Source organism: Rutilus rutilus, assembly GCF_951802725.1.
Source record: "Rutilus rutilus genome assembly, chromosome: 5".
Taxonomy (NCBI): domain Eukaryota; kingdom Metazoa; phylum Chordata; class Actinopteri; order Cypriniformes; family Leuciscidae; genus Rutilus; species Rutilus rutilus.
The window spans coordinates 41,340,892-41,363,487 of NC_140213.1; the positions used below are offsets into that span (position 1 = coordinate 41,340,892).

Sequence of the window (22,596 nt, forward strand, 5' to 3'; positions counted from 1 at the left end):
TTAAAGTTGCCCGGTTTCATCGGGTCTCTCAAACACACACATACGCATTAAGCCTGCAGCCAATAGTCAGCCTTGTTAGATTTGCACAGATACGTTCATGTATTCTGGCATCCGTCCACAGCCCTTCGTCTGACCCTCATAAGGCACGGCTGCCGTTGCATGTGTCTCGCTGCTGCGGAAGATAAATGCATGAGAGGGACACGAGAGACTCAAACTTCTCCTCATGGTTTAGTTAGAGCTCACTTGCTCTTGAGCATCCACACACAGAATAGATTTCCCAGTAAATATGCACAAATCTAAAATGTTAATGCTCCGAGTAGTTACCTGTGTAAAGTGCTTCTAAAAAATGTGTTCAGCGGCCATTGAAGAGACTGTTCTATAAATCTAAATTGTTCTAAAGTCAAGCCCGCTGAGACTTGTTTAGTTATTTTGTCCGGCTGTGTAATAGCTCAAAACAGTTTTGAATTTTTCATATGCGTCTTACAGCAGCCCAATATGTCCAGTGTTATCTCGCTAATTCTCCCCACATTGCCGTGTTGATGATTTATGGACTTAAGACTGCCTCTGATTCAAACACCAACTTTACTGGACATGATCCTTGCTCAGTTTCTCTTTCTGTGTTCATTAACACACTGAATGGATTTATATTGCTCTTATGAAAATGCTTTTAGTGAAACTAATCTCCCTTTATAAATTCTGGGTTGTTTTAGCCAGTCAGTGTTGTGTCCTTTTCTATATATGAAGTACTGTAGTTGATATACAGTGGGGTCCAAATGTCTGAGACCATGAAAATACCCGGAATTCAAAATTCAGGGTCAATACGAATTTTTTATTGAGCAAGAATGAATTGCATTGATCAAAAGTGACACAATTCTATTTCAAATGAATGCTATTCTTTTCAACAATGGTAATACATAATAATAAATGTTTTTTGACCACCAAATCAGCATATTAGAATGATTTCTGAAGGATCATGTGACACTGAAGACTGAATGCAAAGAGCTTTGCATCACAGGAATAAATTAGATTTTAAAACAGCTATTTTTAAATTGGAATAATATTTCACAATATTACTACAGTGATCAAAATACAGTGAGAATAAGAGACTTCTTTTAAAACCATTTTAAAAATTTGAACAGTACTCTATATATAAAATAAACAAAATATTTTAAAAATGTGACTCTGATCATGAGAACTCCTTTGTACAGTCGGTCAGATGCTTTTTGGATCATTCTCAGATCATGCCAGAGAATATGATCATCATGTTTGACACTTTAATGACGGCTTGAGTGCTGCTGTCATTAAAGCAAAAGGTGGACAAACCACATACTAGCAAATGAACCTAAATTAGGCTAATGAAATAATCTGAATCATTTAAAGTAGACAAAATATACACATTTTCCTTAGTTCACTCAAACTGTTGCACCCTGCTGTAAAGTACAGTACGTATATATGGTATATGTATTTTTATTCTGCATGTTCTGACTTTGAAATTCAGATGGATGGAGGTTATTGTACTCCCACAGTGATGCATGTTTACATTTATCAGTAGCTGTGGAGTGTTTTTTCCCAGCCCTCCACACCACTTGTGTTTAGTCTGTCAGTAAGTAGTCTGATTTGGTAGCCTCTCTCCACCCCTTTGCCGTTTAATCAATTTGCAGGATTGTATAAACTCTTAGTGAGGGCGTCTTTGTCCTTTTGTTCTCCTCTCCCCCTCCCTGGAGAGCGTGGGTGGCGTTCTGCTGCCAGCCGGGCTTCGGCTCCAGGACTTATTTTATTCACACTTTTAATCGCTGAGTGCTTTATTATTAGGTATAGGAATTCCTCTGAACAGGGGATCGTCTAGAGAGGCCTCAGAAATACATTTAGTGCAATCATATTAGCTGCGCGCTAAAACAAATCCGTCAGGCGGTTCTTAACCCCCTGTTTGGCCGGTCTTCTGGTGATCCTTGTTGGTGTGTGAGGAGAGGGCATCTCCATCACCTACAGCAATCCACAACAACACACTCTTAGTATCATTCCAAATCATCTTTCCCTCTTTGGACACTCGACACTATTTTTTGGGGTCATATAGCTGTAGAATGTGTGTACAAGCTTTGCTAAATATGGTGTATATACAGTTATAAACTGATAATTGCAATATTGCAGGGCTCACACCTGCATTTTGAGAGTGAGTTTTGGGAAATGTGTTCTGTGTGAGTGGACACAACGCTGGACAGCAATGTAAATAGCCTCTTTGCATTGTATACATGCTTGTCTGGTTTTTTTTTTTTTTGTCGGTGGGGTTGGAATAACTTGTAGACTCGGAGATGAGCTGTGTCAACAGTAGGTTTTAGACTTGCTGTGTGTGTGGTCAGAGCTCAAACCAAAGTCTGGGCTCATTGTTGCCAGATCTCGATTGAAAAACAAGCAACTGGGTCTGACAAAACAAACCCAATATAACTCACTTTCCTTACCAAATAAGCCTAAACAAGCCCAAGTTCACGATTGTATTCTGGAAATAAGACCAGGAACTTTGCAACCAGTCAATGAGCCCTAATATGCATATGGACAAGGCAACACTGCCTTTGATATATTTGTTTTTAAAAAAAGAAAAAAAAGAGCCAGTTGTTAAGTGTTAACTAAGACTTTCTGGTCTTATAGAAGTCGCCATCTTTCATCTTTATTTCCGTCACTGTCACTATGGTTACAGGTGTTATTCATGGCTGTTAAAGAATATAAAAGACTTGACTTCAGTTGCTCATAGTAGTTCCAGCTCAATTGAATCACAGCAGTTAATGGCTCTTTTCGTGTGGCCCAGCAGTGGATGCTCTTTATGGCCCTCATGTGGAAGGCACAGGTTTGATTCCAGACGTGTCATGTTCTCTGTAAAAAAGAAAAAGTCGCCTAAAATGTAGTGCTATGTAGCTTTGTAGCCAATACATGTGACAGTAAGAAAAATGAGCAATTCTGTTTGCACTTAACGTACTTAAGCAGTAAAACATCACGGTGTTTAAAAGGTAAACCAGTATACAGCTGGATTTCTTCTTCAATATAAATTGACTCTAAAGGAAAGCGAGGACGAGGTAAAACCTGACAGATTTTAATCACTGCGCTAATAAAACACGAACCACTTAAGCCGGGCTCAGACTACACGAGTTTGTAAATCTCAACCAATTGTGAAATCTGGTTGCATCATGCACATAAGGAGATTTTCTTCTTTCAAAATGGATTCATTATATGAGGAGACATTATAAAGGCAGTCGTGTTGTTGCTGCTGTCCACCAGACCCGTACAGCTGCTTGTTGTTTCGCGGTCGCCATTTCAAAAGTTCCAACACGTCTCCTTGTAGACTCGTCTCTTATTGGCTATTGCGGAAGTACTGACGTGATTTAAAATCCTAAATATCAAACATGTTTGATATTGTCAGGGCGGCCCCGATGTATTTGCGAGCAGATCGGGAGGTTTAAGATTTGATCTGTAAACACTTTACCAGATAATCTGGGCCGAACATTGGGCCGATTTTTTTCTCAGAATGTCGGGAGGGGTAAGTCGGGCCGAAATCGGCCTGAAACTCCTGTAGTCTGAGCCCGGCTTAACTCTGCTTATTAACCCAAGGCTATCGGACACTGCCTTCACACCGAAATCAGAGAGACTTTTCCAAATGTTCCCTGTTCTGTTTTTATTAGCACTGGGGAAAAGGCACGTAAATCCAGCATGCTTCCACATTCACACTGTTGGGGACGCAATGAAGACATTTCTGACAGGTTTTGTTTATCCAGTAATTTAGATGCTACATTTAGACACAATACATTTGACTGTATTTCTGTGTGCTTTTATCTTGTCCACCAAGCCTGCGAGCAGTTGAGCGGAAATTTGCATTAGTGGACGATTATGAATACCTGTGACAGATTCTCTCTCTCTCTAGACTCACAGGCTGCAAATGAATGGGCTCCTACTGTTGACTCGCATGGGAAGACAGGGACCAGGCAATTAGACTTTAGTAGTTAATGTAGAAGCTTCTGCAGGCAGGGCAAGCAGGTTCAACATTCCTGCTGGGCTGTCGCCAGGTTTTTTCCATCTCGGCTCTCTCACTTTCTCCCTTACTTTGGAAGGTATCACTTATGGCAGCTAACCTGTTGATAAGCCCTTCGAGTTTATCTGAGGGTGAGGATGAAGGCGGGCCCCTCCGCGTGGGGTCCCACAAGTGGAAGCGACTACTGCCGCTCGAATTCAACCGGTTTTCAGCTTGAATCTGTGCGCTAGTACAGATTGAATAAGGAGTTAAAGAGATTCAGCCATCTCCAATAGTATAGTGTGACTAAATTTGTAATGAATTATTAAAGAAAGACCCAGATGTGTGCACTGTTGTTGTTGTGCCTGCGGGGTTGTTGTCCAAGTGCTCTGTGCATTAAGCACGATTCTCATATCCCTGGTGGCTGTGGCTGTGTTTGTGTGTGTGTGTGTGTGTGTGTGTGTGTGTACGTGTGCGTGCAGGCATGTGTGAAAGTGAACCTAGCTTAGGAGTGGCAGTAGGTAGACTGCCCAGAGCGCGATGTCTGGCCACTGGCTGATATGACAGGAACATGCTGGTACTGTACTAGATTTAAAGTAAGGCCTGCAGGCCCCGTCCAACTTAAGTCAAACATATTGTCTCTAACAAGCCTCCAGCACGCCATGGAAATGCAAGCCTGTTGTTCTGTGTAGGTACAAGCTCGTTCTTGTGACCTTCAAACGAAATCTACAACGCTCGCGCAGTGTGAGAAATTCAGATGTATTCATTTAAATTCAGGTTAGGCAGATGTGATGTGCATTGTTTCAAAAGTTTATTGTGGAAATACCCTGATGTAGTGCAATTATTATTTAAGATTTTATTTATATTAAATATATTTTATTATTGTGGCAAGCAGGGCGGGGCCATGTTAGTTAATGCATCAACTAAAGTTAACCAGAATATTTTGTTCAAAAGAAAGAACAGAGCCTGAGCTTTTTAATTTATTTGTAACAAAACATTTTATTCTAGCTTCATGCGTTCTTTTTTATCAACACTTGAATCTGGGTAAGTTTCATAAGAATAATTGCAAAAGCAAAACTTTTTTGCCTGTTTTAATCTGGAGATTCGGTACTCTTTCAGAAGAGGTGTAATAGCGCTCCTACCGTATAACAGTGAAAACATGGATTGCCAGAAAATTTCTGCAATGGCAGGGAAAGAGTTAACTAATGGGACCTTATTGTAAAGTGATACCAATATTTTTTTATAAGCCCTTATTTTTTATTAAATATATATATATTTTTAAATGTTATTTCTTATTGTGTTCACAGATTAGTTGTGTAGTATACATTAGGAGAAAAATGCAATGACTTTTGGGATCATCATCATGTGCCTATTTCCCATTGTATAATGCAGATTTCCTTATCATTAACACATAAATAAATTATTCAGCATAATTCAAATTATGAAGGTGGCAGCAAAGGTAATCGAAATATAAAATAGACATCATTGATTGTGCACAATTAAATATTCAGTATTAGCCGATATACGTCAACTATTATAATACAAATACAATATAAATGTCTCTGATAAATATTATGGCACCGGTATATTTTGCATCCCTAGTTTTCTTTGAATCAATGTTTCAGTTATTTATAGCAGTACATTTATGAAATTTGCTGACATAAATGCTCAAGTGTAGATGTTATGTTACAGATCGGTTGAGTTGTAATGTGCAGAGTGCATTTTTATAATAATGTTCCCTGAGAATGTCTGTTTTTACAGTCATCTTATTATTTCTCAGGCTCATTAAGTTGCCGCTAGCTGGCTTTAAATTCAGCCGGCCAATTAGCGGCGTGCTGCTCGGTGCTGTGGGTGTTGTGCACCTATTTCTCTTATGGAAATCTGAAGGATTATTCATCTTATTTCTACCAGGGGTCTTGAGTGTTCGCAGTCTCTCTCCGCAGTGGTAAAACGCATACGAGTGCTATAGGTCAGGCAGCAGGAATGCAGTGCAGTCAGGAAGCATTTGAAATGCAGTACATCAGAGCAAGTGTGGAGGACCCGCTCCTGTCAGATGCTCCGTTTTGTCACATCCGAATTACACACCAGCATAGTGTTAATCAATTGCAAATGGGTTTTTGAAATATTAAAATCTCCTATACCACGACACACAGATTCTGGCACGGGCACCTTTATGAGGTGCCGGAAACGATGCTTGGACTTTGCACTACAGTGTTCTTGTTATGACAAGGTTTAGAGTCTCTGTGTCAATCTTTCTATTTTCTAAGAGTTAATTTCCAATGTAATATTAGAGGAAATGCATATGTGTGTGTGTGTGGGCAGCATTGCCAACTGTGCTGTCTGGAATCCTCATACCCTGTTTAATACCATCTCTCTCTCTCTTAGATATTTGTGTTGACAGTCTGGCTTTGGGATCTGTTCATGTTGCCCCTCTTCCTCCTCCTGCTCATTGGCTGGAACTACTTCCACATCACACCAGGCATGGCCAGCTCCAGTCAGGACTTGGTGAGTGCTGTGATGTCGCCCACTCAGCTGCACAGAAAATGGTCCCTAATAAGTCAGAGTCTGTGCTGGTGACTCACAGGATTTAGAAATGACAAGCATCAGTTTTAAACCTCACAGATTCTACTGAAGAATGATTAATATTAATAGACGTTCTGTCTACAGATATCTGATGTGAGTGATGTCATATACAGTACCTGCCAAACGTGTTTATGTTTTTGAAAGAAGTATTTTATGCTCACCAAGGTTGCATTTATTTAATCAAAAATACAGTAAAAACAGTAATATCGTGAAATATTATTACAATTTTTAAAAACTGAAAACTGAAAATGTAATTGATTCCTTTAGAAATATTCCATCAGAAATCATTCTAAAATGCTGATTTGCTGCTCAAGAAACGTTTACTATTATTATTATCAATGTTGAAAACAGTTTTTGCTGCTTAACATTTTTGTGGAAACAATGATACCATTCAAACATTTGTGGTAAGATTTTAAAAAAATTTTTTATACTTTTATTCAGCAAGGATGCATTAAATTGACCAAAAGTGCCAGTGAAGACATTTACACTATTACAAAAGATTTCCATTTAATAAATGCAAGTTAATAAAAGTATCACCATTTCCACAAAAATGTTAAGCAGCACAACTGTTTTCAACATTAATGATATGGATGATATGAAACAAGCACAGCAACGTAGGAAACCCCATATATATATTATGGCACTATCCGAATGTTGCTTTACCACTCAGAATTAAATATTCCAGAGAGTCATTAGATAATTTAGAGCACATTATACACCTTACACGACTGAAATCAGTCTTTTCACAGCATTTCTAAAGACATTAATTGGTCAGCCCTTCCTAATTAGATCCATGTTATCTATAAATTCAGCATTCACAAAGGTTAAGATGTCTGAAATACACCTAGCGGATAAGAGTGCCACAGTTGCATTCAATAGCCAGAAATGGTCAGGGATGACTTAAGAGCGGTCTAGGCACCCGAACGGCCAAGATTAAATGCATTCCTTTTGGTTTCAGGTGCATGTGTGAGTGTGTGTACGTGTTTGTTGTGAAGAAATTAGATTGCTTGGTTGTGACATCGCTCTTGTGAGGAAGGCCCTTCTCATTCACCTCCTCCTTTTGTGCGAGGTCACCCGAGAGGCAGTTGCTACGGCAACAAGGCCTCTCCCAATGGGGGTGTATATACAAGCGAAGGTTTCATTACGAGGTGTTTGTTAAGAAAATGCTCCATTGCCCACGTGTCTCAATCTCATCCGCTCTCTGTCTCTTTCTTCTTCTTTCACAGGAGAACATGTCCGTGGCCGAGGACGAGGACGAAGATGAAAAGGTATTTTGCCGGGGTCATGCGTGGTTTTTGATTAACCGCTGACTTTTATAGAGCCTCTCTGAGCTGTCCTTGGGGTTCTGCATAGATGGACTGTACGCTGTACCTTTAATAATGCGTTTAACTCAGGACTGCAACTTAAATACATTCAAAATGAGGACAGACGATTCAGCAAGCGCATTTTCCCTCTAGTACTTTCACACCAGTCCTCTGGGAATCCTCGCTCATACAACAAATGGATTTGGTTGCTTTGCTGTGGTCCTTTGAAACGCAGAAATAAGCACAGAACGGCATCATTAATTGAAGTTTGCCTTCCGCTGGGGAATGGAGGCATTGTAAGGATTTTGAGGCAGGCATGGCAAAATAGGGAGGCTGGACTGCAGTTGAACTCCTTTTAGCATTTTTATTTTTTTATGCTTAAGATGAGTCATTAGACTAATTACAAATTCTCCCAAATCTGCTTAGATCCAATTATTCTTAAAATATTCAGTCATTAAAAAAAAAAAGAAACAGTACAAACATCCTTCATTTTTTTTGCCTTTAAAAAACAACACGATTTAAGCTGGTATGGTTTCGTTGTGTGGTGCGTGTGGATGGTAAACTGTCATAATGGTCAAAATCTGAATGCTGAGTGCTGAATAAATTCATAATGAGGCAGGGCAGGCTCATAATCATTTTAGGCCACGCTGTCTGGTCCAGAGAAGAACGAGTTAACAGGAAGATAATGCGTTATTGCTTTCTGACTTGGATGTGCGGAAGTGCACAGCTCTAAGCCTCCGAGCGCTGACCCTTGCGCTGTACGGCTAGGGCCTAGGATTCATATTCATAATGTGCTCAATATATTCTGCTATGATGACCGCAGGCTAGCTTCATCTGTTGAGAGGAACCCCTCTGTTAAAAACAGCTCCCTCTTCCAAATCCTATCCAAGCCAAGCAGATAATTCACGGATGAAACGCATGATATGTGTGTGCATGCACATTAGTTTACGCCCAGCAGCTAAACAATTGTAATATATCTTGGAGGGAGAAACGAGTTCGTGGGTATAAAAAAATAAAATAAAAAAGAAGAAGACATATAAGCCTTATAAATATTTGGATTTGGGAATGTGTGCGTTTAAATTAAGATAAACCATTTAATTTGAATAATTAGCTTGGAATATTGAATTGAAGCAGTACAAATTCGACCTTGCATGTCCGTTCTTGGACTGCCTGTGCATTTATTTATTTGTATTATTTCATTATAATTACAAGTAATATAATTAACCGTATTTTTCTAGTGCGATATATTGTGTTTTTACACCCTTTCACGTCATGTGTAAATGAAATATCTCCTTTCATTTATCAAATTACCCAGATGTCCATGTTTATTTTAAGTTGTCAGCTCTAATTTAAGGTGGCTTGTTTCAAAGTCCTGTTATGTTTTTTCACTTTGACTTCAGTTTCACGCAGGCAGATCAAACAGTGTAGCGTTACACTTCCTATCAAAGTCATCGCAGCTAATGTTTTGGGGTTGGAGAATGATCGGTGTTAAATTTGATCACTTCAAAGGTGCCGTTTTTTTCCTCCTCTTTGGTTAACATGGGGATAAAGGCTGTCCCCTCTGAGGAGGTTACGATTACCGCCTGTTTTTCAGTGTGTTTTCCCCTGGAGGAAGAGAATATGTAAACCTGCAGCTGCGATGGAATGAAGCTTAAGAAAGTCGATGGGAGAAGCCGCGATACTGCAGAAATAATAACAGATCTCCTCTACGAGCACGAATCTGTCCTGGGGGAGAGAGACATTTACAAATCACGCGCGGCGATGTAACTTCCCTTCGGCTTTCGGTATCAATTGTGTTGAGCACACAGACACTGGTTTGAATCACATCAGAAAACCAGAGGATAGAAGAGAAAACAACCCCCTGGATGCGTGTCCCAAATGACCGAGAGGCCCTGTTCCCTGGGCACAGGTCACCTAAGAGTACCAGGCTTTGGCTAGACCCCCGTCTTCCACCGTAGCCCAGGGTATCATCGGTGCTCTTCTAACCCTCAAGCCCTCTCCCCCCTCACATCTAACATATCACCTTCAGCACACACCACAAGGACAGAGTGTTGATGTCATAATCATTGTGTATTCCAGAGTGCACAATCCTGTGACATATCCATTAGGGAGCGCTGGGTGTTTTGTGCTTGTTTGTACGGTGGTTGTCGGCTTTAACAAACCCATTTGCAACACATTTAGCCAATAACGCAGGTGTTTTATTTAGGTGCGTTCCTCTGGTTATTCCGTTGTGGAATAAGTGAGTCGCGAATATTTGCACCAGCTTTGAATGAATATTCAAATTTGATGCCATTTACCCAATTACAGGAATGTTAAATGAACCCTGGCTTGCTTTTTTTTTTTTTTTTTTTTGATTGTGCCGAGCATCCCTGTGAAACTGCATTTTCTGTTTGCCTTTGTGCAATCTGTTCCCTATTAAGCCAACATAAAAGTTATGTGACAATTTCATCTGAATTGAGAATATGATCTGACACACGTTTTCTAATCAGTAGACATGTAGGATAGTTTATTTATGGTGAAAAAATGTGTTTCCACCTCAGAGGCGAGAAAAAAAAAGGATGTCTGACTTCAAGGAGGTTCAGAAAGATGAATTGCAAAAGTCCAGAGAACTTGTATATCGCGCTTCTATGCATGCTTTCACTGTCATCTTTTGGTCTCCATTAATATGAATATTTCATGTTTGTCATTTTAAGATTTTACAGCCTTATCAAAGCAATCTGTGACAAACGTTACCTCACATGTACAGTGAACCCAAAAAGGTTTTGGAAACTAAAAAAATATCATTAGATAACATAATATTAAAGCAAGTTGACACCTGCAACACAAAACAAAACAATAGGTGGAGTTCATCACATTAACTATGGGCATGATCACACTTTATTTTTGACCAGCATCGAACAGATCTTTTATAATCTTACAGTTTACAACACTTTACAGTATATTAGGTGGCTTGCATTGAGGAAAGACTGAAAAAGTCAAAAACGGAGCTTTTTATACTACTCAAGCTCAATTGTGCTCATAGGTTTACGTATGCAAATATCTGTTCTGCCAAATAGCTTCATCAGAAAACAAAATGCAAATATTAAAAAAAATAAATAATCATTCAGATTTGTTAATGTTAAAATAGAAAAAAAGGAAATAAAAAGAAACATTATGAGACATAGAAAGAACCAGATTTTTTTTCTTTTTCTGAGCAGGTCATAATTATTACCAAACCTAGAAACCCAGAACGTCTTGTTTTGCTCGAAAATAAACTTTGTGATCTCTTTCTTTTAAATAGTCGCCACTTGATTTGATATTTTGTTATCTATTATGTGACTTAAGTGTTCAAATATTTTTTTGGGAGCACTAAGTTCATTTTTTTTTTGCGGTTGGTGGAGAGTCATTAAGCAAAGAAACACTAAATACATTTGAGCTGAAATCAAACACAGTTGATACACTGAAAGAATATATCATCTTCTGCACTTTATCCTCCTTTGACACTTTCCTCACAAATGAGGGATTTTAAATGACTCATAACAGGAGGCATGTTGATTTTGTCTTGATTGATATCCTAGTCTCTGTGTACGGACATGCTGTGTGTCGCTGGAGTTGACGGGTTGTGCTGAGTGGAGGCATGACTGGCTTCCCATGGTTCCCTGTGTCTGGGGCCGAATGGAGAGTGACAGTGGGGAGTCTGGGCTGAGCTTTCCCAGGGGCCGACTCGCCGGCCCCGCTGTCTGGGGGACGGTCGCTTACACAAACATATACAGCGCTCGATCACATGTTTGTCTTTCTCCCCCCCCATACTATCCATCATTACTCCTGTCATTATTCCATCCTTTTGATGTGAGGGCTTCTCGTTTCTCTCTCTTTCTCTTTCTTCTCTTCCCCCTTTGGAGAACTATACTCATGGGCTCTTATGCTGGAGGATTTCTCTGATGTGATCATGTTGCTTTGGACGTTAGATTACCCTAGCAATCTTCTTTAAGTAAAATGGAATAGAATCTCTCTCTTTTTTTTCTCATCGAAAGTCCATTTAGCCCATGTCTCTGAATTACGTGGCAACCCAATACTGTGTGATGCATCAAAATACAAAAAGACAATGGGATTTCCCATCTCTCTTACAAGAAGTAAAAACATTGCTTTGTATAACAGGATTACACTCAGACATTGCAATCTTTCTCCCACGAGCTCAGATACAGAAAACGATAAATCCAATGATTTCAACCCTGCACTCAATCTTGCCATAAGGTGGGCAACTCGGAGTTTTCATACGCCAAGAACTGGTACTCGAAAAAGCTTGCACCCTAGGAAACGAGCCAAGACATGCCCGGCAGAGACTCGTGGATTAGACGACCTCGCAAGTTGGCGTCTTACGCCGTCTGTGTACTTTAACTCACTCTCTCTCTCTCTCTCTCTGTATGCTTTCTGATTGCCATTTTTACATCTTTTTCCTCCTCCGCTTAATCTTTGATTGTGATGCACCTTTATTGTTTGCGCCTGACAAATGCTGAAATACTCCTAGATTCGTGACAGCTCTGGAGGAGAGGCTGACACATTTTCACGTCTGAGGAGATGTTACAGAAGCTCATTACAGGCCATTGACTAGATGAAATACTGGTGATGGCACTCTGGAAATAAACTGCTCTTCCTTTGTAGGCTTCTAGCAGCTGACTTCCCTCATCAGTCTGTCTTTTTTTTCTTTCTCTTCAGGAATCAGAGAAAAGAGGACTGATGGAAAAAATCCACATGGTTCAAGAAATTGTGCTTACAGTTCAGAGCACTTTAGATGAAGTGGCTTGCATCGGGGAAAGAGTGAAAAAGTAAGAACAGAGCATTTTATACCTCTTCTGAAGCTCACATTATGCACTTGTGCTCATAAGTTCTTTGTCAAATAGCTTCATTAATAAAAAAAACAAAATGCATTTTATGTGTCCTTTTATTAAAAAGACTGTTTAGTGCCACGTTTAAATAAAATAAATAGAGAATAAATCTATAATATTATTATGAGATGGATGCTAATGATAACTGATATACCAAAAGCAAGGATTTCTTTGTTGGTAAACTATCCTAAAGAATGATCTAAATCTTCAAATACATTTCTTGCATTTTTGCTGCTACTTGGATGAACTATTGTAATTATTCATGCCCTTTCATTATATATATATATAGAGATTTTATTTTATTTTATTTTATATTTATGTAATATTATGCCTTTAATCTCCAAATTGTATGACTTTATTGTCAAAAGTTTACAGCTTACAGATGTACAGATTTTTATTTTACTTTGCACTAAAACATTGTTATAGCAAGGAACCTGAACTGTTAATATCATACATGTCCAAAAATAATGTACATGTATTTATTCATATATAATTTATGAAAATGAATTAATGTCTTGTGTCTCCATTGACAGCACATTCAACTGGTCAGTGCCGTTCTTGTCATCCCTGGCTTGCCTGGCTCTGTTTCTGGCGACTACTGCCTTGTACTTCATCCCACTGCGCTACATAGTTTTAGTGTGGGGTAAGTAAGTGAGACACCATGTGTAGCCCTTTCACCCAATCATGCGTGATACTCCAGTGCTGCTGTTAAGCTGTCTCCACTTTCCTTTAAATGGAAGTCATGCAGAGGTGTTTTAGAAAGAATCACACTTTACTGTCTCTGAGCTTTGAGCTCGAACTCCTTTACTGACGCCTGACGAAAGCTATTTAAAAAGTGATCCATTTCCATAACTCTACCTGTGACAGCTGATCAGAATCATGAACATGATCCGCTGTTGGCTGGGGAGACCAGCTGCACTGAGGCTTTGCAATCTTGTGAAAGTTTGATGTATGTACAGTTAGAAAGAAAGAGTTAGCGAGCGTGGGCATTATTCTGCCGTATTAATGCCCCTAACGTCAATTAGAGGTTTCACGTTTATGATGATTAGTTTTGATGATTGGAAGTGTGCAGGAAAAAAAGAAATTCACATACTGTAATGTTTCTTGTCTTAAAATATGGAATTATATATAATATGTACAAGTTTTGGGTCAGTAAGATTTTGTAATGTTTATGAAAAAAGTCTCTTGCATTTATTTGATCAAAAATACAGTAAAAACTGTTCTATTTTAATATAAAATTTTCAACAGCTATTACTAGCCTTCAGTGTCACATGATCTTTCAGAAATCATTCTAATATTCTGATTTGCTGCTCAAGAAACATGTATTATTCATAGAAATAATTTGTGGTGCTTAATATTTTTTGTGTAAACTGAAACATTGAATACAAAGTTCAAAAGAACAGCATTTATTTAAAATAGACTTTTTTGTAACATTATAAATGTCTTTACTGTAGCTTTATTTGATCAATTTAATGTGTCCTTGATGTCATTTCTTTATTTAATAATGATATAAAAAACATACTGACCCCAAACCTTTGAACAGTAGCGTATTCTTCTTAATGTTTTCATAAAAAAAAAAAAAAAAAGTGTGATGCTATCCAAAGAGCATTTGCGAATAAAGCATCGTTTCCTTCCAGTGAGCTGAAGAGAAAAGAATCTTCACTTCCTGATAAACTGTTGCCAAATATCACTAAGAAAAATGAAAATTGCTGCAGCAGTTTTATTTTTTATTTTGTATATACCGTAATAAATTACTTGCGCCTCAGAGCACGCATACAAAACACAATAAATGCTGGCATGCTATCTTTCTTTCGGAGGCCGATGCCTGCTGTTTGTGAACGCAGTCGTTTAAGACAGTTCTGGGAGGTCATTATACCGAACCACTTTGATGACAGACTTTGGCTTAGGTATTTCAGAATGACCAAAAGAACATTTCAGATGCTGTGGAACACGATCGATCTGCTGGTTAGTCCAGTTATGCAGTCATATCATGTGGCCACATCTTTTTTGATGTTCATCGAGGAATCTTTTTGGTAAATGTGTTTCCATCGTAGTTTATGCGTTTGTTTTCTAATCGGATAAAAAAAATTAACTGCCTCAATGAATTATTTTATTTTTATTTATGTGCATCTTGCCGTTTCCATTCAGCGTTTTTTATGCGATATCCCTAAATGCACATAAAAATAGGTGGATGGAAACACAGCTAGTGTCAGCGCAATGCTTTGCTCTTGTTGCAGTTAAATGGCATCACAAATACAGCAGTAGTGTGAACCGCGATATACCTTGCGTGTATTTATTTATATGCACTTCCAATCACATAGCAGTATGAATTACAGCAGATAAAGTGACAAATGTTTGTTGGGTCAAGGTTTTTTTTGCCAGTAAGATACCTGCAAGTGCGGCGGGTAACTGTATTTATTAATTCATGCTTGTTTTCACAGGTGTTAACAAATTTACCAAGAAGCTTATCAACCCATATGCCATTAACACAGATGAAATACTGGATTTTCTCAAGAGGGTGCCTTCTGATATTCAAAAGGTAAGGGTCCAGTTTTACATTTAGAGAGAGAGGGAGGGGCGGAGACAAGGAAGGAATTCCCTGAAGATGTCTGCATTATTTGCTCTCAGAATTCCCAAGTGTTACCCAGGATATTTCCTCTGGCTGTGTTTGATTATTAATGGACTCGTGCCTTTAAAGGCGGCCCCTGGCCCAATTATTTCCCAGCATGTCTTGATGGAGTCACCCGGCTGCCTGGATGGGGTCCGCTCTGATCTATCCTCGGCCTTAACGCTTCAGCCTTGTCCCTGATTATCAGTTTTGTCGGCCTGTGATAAAAGAAGGGTGCTGTAGAGGGTTCAGGGATTGCTAAGGGGTCGGTGTCTGCACACTGGCAGTGTGGCGGCCCCCGTCACATCAGGTTGGAGGACTCGATTAATGAAGTGTTGAGCCAACGCTGTCCTGCTGGGCGCCATATGTGATGAAACATTATCCATGGCTGATATGTCATTCAGGGTTACATCATAAGCCCGCGGATGTGCAGCCAAACGCTGAGAGTCTCGCTCTGTCTTTCGGACCCTGAGTGCGATTCAGAAGTCGGGATCCAAAGCAGGTCCTACTGTGACAAAGCGTTCTGCATAGGACGCTTTTCTCCGTCAACATGGCTATTTAACTGTTGTCAATGCTTTCTGTCCTGCTCAGATACTGGAGAGCTTGAGTGATTGGCTCAGACAAACCTCCTGGGATGAACCTCTGCAACTTTACGTTAACATATGTCTGTGTGGATAGATGAAGCCAGCATGACACACTGGTTTTGGCATGTGGAAGCAGAAAGTTGGCAAAACAAGATGGAAACCATTGCTGAGTTTTTAAGCCTTTTGAAGTATGTTTTCGTGGTTGGATGAACTGCCTGCTGTTCATTTAAATGGAACACACCAAAAATGGGAAGACAGAATGATCTTTAGCAAAAAAAAAAAGAAAAAAAAGAAGCAAGCCACTTTTTAAAGAACAAAATGCCAATAAAACGGCACAGTGGTCATTAACCATACCAAAAAGGTATGCAAATCCATGCTGTCCCCGTTAAGTTTACAATGTTCGAACCTTAACGCTAAAAAAAGGATTGACCAAATAAACAGCACGTTACAAAAGCTCAAATTGACTCCAGTCTCACGGTTCCGAAAATGACTTGGCAATTAGTGCCTGTGCAGTTCTTCAAACACAAACCCTCAAAACTGGACTTCATACAGCGGCCCTCTGTCCTAAAATAAGCAGCATCTGTCAGTTCTGAGGACAGTTTCATGTTCTGAGGCTGCCGCGTCTCTTTGTTCCCTTGTGCTCCATCTCCCATTCTCATAATCAGGGCCTGGTAATTAGTGTGCAGTCCCTACCTTACAGATACACCTCCAGGTTATTGTTTCGAGGAGAAACAAACAAGAAAATCATTTGGACGCATTCTCCACACTTTCGAGTCCCATCAGCCTCATGCCATATTTAATTATTTGTCGATTCTGTACGTCGTTTGGACTGAAGGGTGGCCTTGGACAAGAAAAGATGCCTTTAATGCCATTTTCAGAGGCTGATGTTACTCTTAACTGTGAAAGGAAAATCAGAGTGTTTTTGGAGGTTTGCAATCCAGGAGCACCTGGGCTTGATAATGTGTCTGAAATGCCAATGAGCTTGCTGTTCAACCTTCAAATGCTTGGACAGTGTTTGCTGTAGTAGTTTGTAGCGTGCTTTCAGAAATTCTCCACCTTCCCGAGCTCCACCTGTATAAATCTGCTATGGGTAATTCATGTATGTTATATTGTAAAGCAGCAGCGTGTCGTGTATGTACTGGCAGTAGCAGGTCTTCTCTGCAGAAGTAGCATTGTAGCAGATTTATTCTGCCAAGACCAAACATATTAACATTGTCATATCAATTACCATGCCAAACACTCTGAGAGTTGTCATGACAGATGTTGATGAAAAATAAACCTGTAAAATAGAGTTATACTTTAGATAGCAACTTCTGGATTCACTGTAGTTAGCGAGGTTTGTGGAAATACATAATAATTAGAAATTCAAAGATTAGTTTAAACAATGATAGAATTATATAAATGCATACTGTATTTGCTGAATGCTGACAGCATATGAGAAAGTACTATCGGATATAATGCTTTTTCATATACCGTTTCTCTTCTTTGTTTAACAGTTTTGTCTAATTAATTATTAGAAAACATAATAAGCTACAATAAACTAGTGAAGATGGAGAAAACGATCTTCTGTGCGTTTGCACTCAGGCGCTGGTGTTTTCCAGCACTGTCTTAATAAAATTCCTGGTGCTTCCAACCCCTTATTTGCCAATAAAGTTTTTAACTGAAATGCAGTTGCATCTGGAGTGTAAAACTAAATTTGGCCCATTTATTAGTCATGGGATAAAGTGTCCTTTTCACATGCTGAAACATCACATTATGACATTTTGCGGAAAGAGAAGGGCTGACTTTTCATTCATATAGCAATTTCTTATTAATTGAACACAGGCTGTACTTTAACTCCATATCTATTTGAATGCCAGATCTGAACATGTTTAATGGCAGTCTAGAAGTTGTTCGTGGATACGCTGTGAGCTCCAGGAAAAAATCTTTATTCAGTGTTTCTCATACCTCGGTGAAACTCTACTTTCATCACGCCGACCTTCACCTCCGACCTGAGTTCACTCCCTGCTTTAAGTAAAGTAAACAGCATGTTCATCTGAAACGAGGGAAGTGTGTGATCATCTGTAACCGCAATGCCCCAGACGGAGCCATACAGGCACTTACTCCTGCCTACAAGCTGCTATAATTAGTCTCCAACAAACTTTTCTCAGGAAGGACACAACTCGCAACTCCTCGGTTTGCGAGGACCTAAGACAGCGGGTCTGCTCAACCAGTATAGTTCCCTTATAGGTGGGGGTGGTATAGTCACCGCTGTGTCGGTACGGAACCCTTGACTTTTCAAATCTTTCCTCCTTGTGATTAATCCCCTCTGCTCCTGTGTTTAAAACATGATTCATTACAGCCGCGCCCGCCTGGCTTTCCCCCTGCACCGGCTCTCCTCAGGGGAGCCATTACCGTGAGCGGGCCTCAGCTCCGATTACCTGCGTCTGACCAAAGAGCTGTTTGTTTTTACAGGTGCAGTACAGCGAACTGAGAGCCGAGCTCGGCAACCAGGGCCCGGTGAAGAAGAAACGCTTGCGCTGAAACCCGATGGACGTGTCGGATGAAAGAGACGGGCGGCGTTTCAGGACACGGTCTGTTTAAGTCATAATGCCCCAGTGCGAGTGGAGGAGAAGGAGCCCCCTTGTGCCAAGCCATCCGCATTGCCACTGAGGTGTATTCATCGACTGTGTTGTTCTGTGTGTGTGTGTGTGCTTATATTTGTATCCGTGTGTGTGTGTGTGAGAGAGGGGGGCCCCTGCTGACGGGGTCTTTGGCCCTTGCGAACTCACGGTCACAGTATCTGAGCATATGAAGGTAAAGGCGGGCTTCACCAGCCTCTGCATGTGGTCACGCTGAAATGCAATGAAATACGACACAGCCTATTCATATATTAAAGTCTTTTTAGAGACCACATTCTGGTTCATTTAACAAAGGAAAAATTAGCCACAAAACATACAGCTCATACGTGCTTCCTGTTGCTTGTGTTTACAGCAGGAAATATTTAAATGAGGGTAAAATATTTATAACTCTTAATACAATGGAAAATACTAAATGTCATTAATTATTTTTATTCATGCAAAGGCAGCCTACTGTTCAAGATGTTTTATTCTGTGATGTTTTTTTTTTTTTATATATATTAATCTTCCACGTTTTGTACATTTATGCTGCATATAAAGATGAAATGAAGAAGATAACTAAAAGTTTGACTTCTTAAATGTGTTTTTCTTCTCTCGCATCCTTAACTCCGCATTATTTGTGAAGGATGCACAGCATTATTACCCGGGCCACACTTCAGAAGAGGATGCTGGTCACTGTTGAGGAAAACATCAAAGTCTCAGTGTGTCCAGAGCAGTCAGCTAATGCACTGCTTTTGTAGTTCGCTGACAATAACAAGGTCCAGATGAGAGAGCTCATCTCTCATAAAGAGGGAGGGAGATTGAGAGAGAGGAAGAGAGAGAGTGAGTATATACACTCCATACCCCGCACTTAGCGTCTCCCATTTTCATTAAAATCACCTCCAGTGCCTAATGGCTCTCTACTAGACCCATCACTCTGTAGTGTTAGCACCAGTGATGGGGCTTCAAGTAGAGCAAATGGAGATTTCCTGCCTCATCAACTTATTTATTCATATTACAGACATATTTCAGCCTCTCCGCTATCAGAGAGTCATTTTTATAGAAAGCAACATTTCCAAAGTGGTGCATCTTGAATGTAGGCATTCAGAGTGTTGATTTGAAACAAATATTAACCGATTATTAAGATGTTAACCAAGTTAACAGTGAAGGCTGTGTTCATTTTTTTTACAATTTGGTCCTTCGACTGATTTACAGAGAAAAGTTTCTTTCAAAGAAATGTAAAACCGAACAGTACTTCCTCAGAGGGTGTCTGCTCGCTCAATAATTTAGCGAGCGAGGTAAATAACCGAGCGGACGCTTTGTAAAAATAGCCGTAGCCATACAGATGAGCCCTAGACCTCAGCTCAGGGAGTTTGTTCAGACTGATTGGAGTGCCCAGCCTGCCCCCCTCCGTCTCTCCCACCCTCCCTTCACTCCTCTGCAGTTTGGTGCTGGTGAAAGGGCATCGGTTGGTGCAGCGTGAAGAGTTTGATTGGCTCTCAGGGACCTGCCGGAGCCTGGGGCTATCTCTTTTGACAGTCTGATAGAGACATCACGGCACTCTCCCAGGAGCTGCCACCGGGGGTCCGATTCAAAGCGAGGGGGAGTGGAGGTGACCCGCGACGCTCTGATGAGAGAAATCCCACACACAAACTCCTGCACCGTCTCCGCTGGGGGGCCACAGAGAAGGGAGAGGATGGAGGGGAGGGCCAGTGTCCCTTAGCTCAGTAAATGAGACCCCATCAGATGTCTGCGTGAGGTGAAACCAATTAAACAATGCTTGCAGGAACGCTCTAGTCGTCGGGTTAGCACCAAAACTTGAAAGCGAGCCTCTAAGTGGATGTGAAGTGTTTGTGCTGGAGGAGAGAAACGGTCTTCAAAAATTCAAGACCGTCTCCAAAACGCAGATGAAATGAGAGGCTGCCGATTGGAATCTCTCATAAAGAGAGCTCAGAGAGAGCTCGTGTTGACAAGTGTTTTTGGGTAAACTGCCTTGATTAAAATCATGCTTTGATGCATAAGACATTTTAAAAAGTCAAATTGTGGACCTAACAGACAGAAATGAACACACAAAATATTAGTGCTCCCTCTAATATTCAGTTCTAACATAAATGTTAGACATGGTGTATAATTAAGAAGATACGGTTAAGCATATTTAGCTGTTTATTGCATTTTACTATTAAGTTTTTATCAAGCAAATTAAAAAAAAAATCCTGAAAATAAAGATTTGTTTACTAATCGGACATTGTTAATTATTAAATGCACTATCCATTACCCAACCATTTACAGTTTTATATGAATTTTGGGATCACAAAATACAGATAGAAACACCAAGATGCAAATAAAAAAAAACAATTTGCCCAGAGAAGTGACTATATTACTCTCTTGAAAACATAATATATTATAAGTGTTTTTACAAGCATTTTTCACAAATTGAATACACATTTAGAAACATAGGTAGTGATCGAAGACAATGGACACTCTATGTAATCTTGTTTCCCCCTCTCCTTTTGTGTTTTCTAATAAACAAAATCATGTTTAAAAATGATCAGTTTGCCTCGGTCTCTTGGGATTGGAACATCAAATCTCTATAGATTACTAAAAAGGCAATATGGTCCCCAAACTCACTAATGAACATCTCATCCACACAGCAGTTAACACTGCTTGCATCATTCTCTCTCTCTCTCTCTGTTTTCCTTCAATAGTTGTTGTTTTGTTGGGTATGAAGCTGATGTCTTCATCAGGCTGTCAGAAAGGAAGAGCCTGCAGCTGTGGCAGGTCCCCCAGAGCCTGTCGCACTCCTTGTTTCCATGGTAGTCCTTCAGGCAGCACCATGGGCAGACTGTGCGCAAGGACCCCTACAACCTGTTTTTTTTTTTTTTTTTTTTTTCTTTCCTGATATGCAGCCCCGAAGCGGGCATCAAACTACAACGCCAAATAGTGAGAGTGCTGCGATACATTCTTTGCAGGTGCCGCATTCTCTTTCAGAAGCAATGCCAACCAAGTTTCATTAGAATAAGATGCTTTCACTGTGAAACGACCTTCCCTCGACAAACCTTCATAAGCTAAAGCTTCCTGTTAATGTAAAGATGTCTCATTACTTGACTTCTGATTTGTTTTCCTTGGTAGAAAGTCAAAATAAAAAGACATCAGAGACTCGTCGTGTCGCTGTATTGAGATCGCTGAGGTCAGGCCTCAGTTCCAATAACGTGAAGGGCTTTCCTGGAATCACTAATGAGATCCAAATGACAAGACTGATTGTTTTTACTCTGCTCAGGGTGGGCCGCACCAACCGAGGACCTTAACCTACATGCATAGCCTGTCGAAGAGATTCCCGCTTCTCCTACTTTTGAAGGAAAACCACTGTGGCTCGATCCGCAACTTATGTAGATGAACAAACGCTAGCCAACGTGAGAGCAAAAGTTTACAACCAGTAGCGGGTACAAATATTAATTATATTTTAAAGTCATGACTGCAATTGAGCCTGCGGGTGCTCGCCGCTGTTCTGTTGGCATGTTATTTATACAGTGGGCGTATTACGCTCACTGACACCGAGACGTAATTTCTCACAATACATCAAGTGTGCAGGGGGTAGCCTTTAAGAGCTTAAATTAAGTTGCTGGCCTTTAAAAGCATCTCTCTCAGGGCCCTGTCTGGATTAATAAATTCAACTGATTTGGCTTTAATATTATTCGGAGTGCATTAGAATGTAGCTAACAGCTGGGGTGGTGGCCAGTCTCGGGGGCTGAGATACGGAGTGTGAGTCTGAGGGCAGCGTGGGGTCAAAGGTCCCTCCGTTACAGGTGCGGCCCTGACAGGCTCGGCTCTAGGATCAGAAAGGCCAGGCTTAGATGAAAGGAGGATGAGGAGGGCCGCCGACCGCCTCCGAAACAAAGTCACCCTTTCTGCGACTGCAGCGGACAAGCTCTCAGCACCGAGACGTTGACTTTACATCCTTTTCTTTCCCTTTTATCGTCAAAGCAATGAAATGTTAAACAATGTTAATAGAAAAGGACAGCCCTCTTGGTGACGCATTATAACAATAATCAAGAAAAAATGTA

The 22,596-nt window shown here is 40.2% G+C and overlaps 1 protein-coding gene across 1 annotated transcript in view; it reads left to right on the forward strand.

Annotated features, from left to right (window-relative positions):
- Positions 1–19,132, forward strand: part of mctp2a (multiple C2 domains, transmembrane 2a) — a 49,678-nt gene extending 30,546 nt beyond the window's left edge. Inside the window, exons 18-23 of the mRNA XM_084409921.1 lie at positions 6,380–6,499; positions 7,804–7,845; positions 12,577–12,686; positions 13,280–13,389; positions 15,188–15,285; positions 18,393–19,132. Of these exons, the coding sequence (XP_084266047.1) occupies positions 6,380–6,499; positions 7,804–7,845; positions 12,577–12,686; positions 13,280–13,389; positions 15,188–15,285; positions 18,393–18,461 (549 nt within the window). The 3' untranslated portion in view covers positions 18,462–19,132. The remainder of the gene's footprint in view (positions 1–6,379; positions 6,500–7,803; positions 7,846–12,576; positions 12,687–13,279; positions 13,390–15,187; positions 15,286–18,392) is intronic.
- The last annotated feature ends 3,464 nt before the right edge of the window (positions 19,133–22,596 follow it).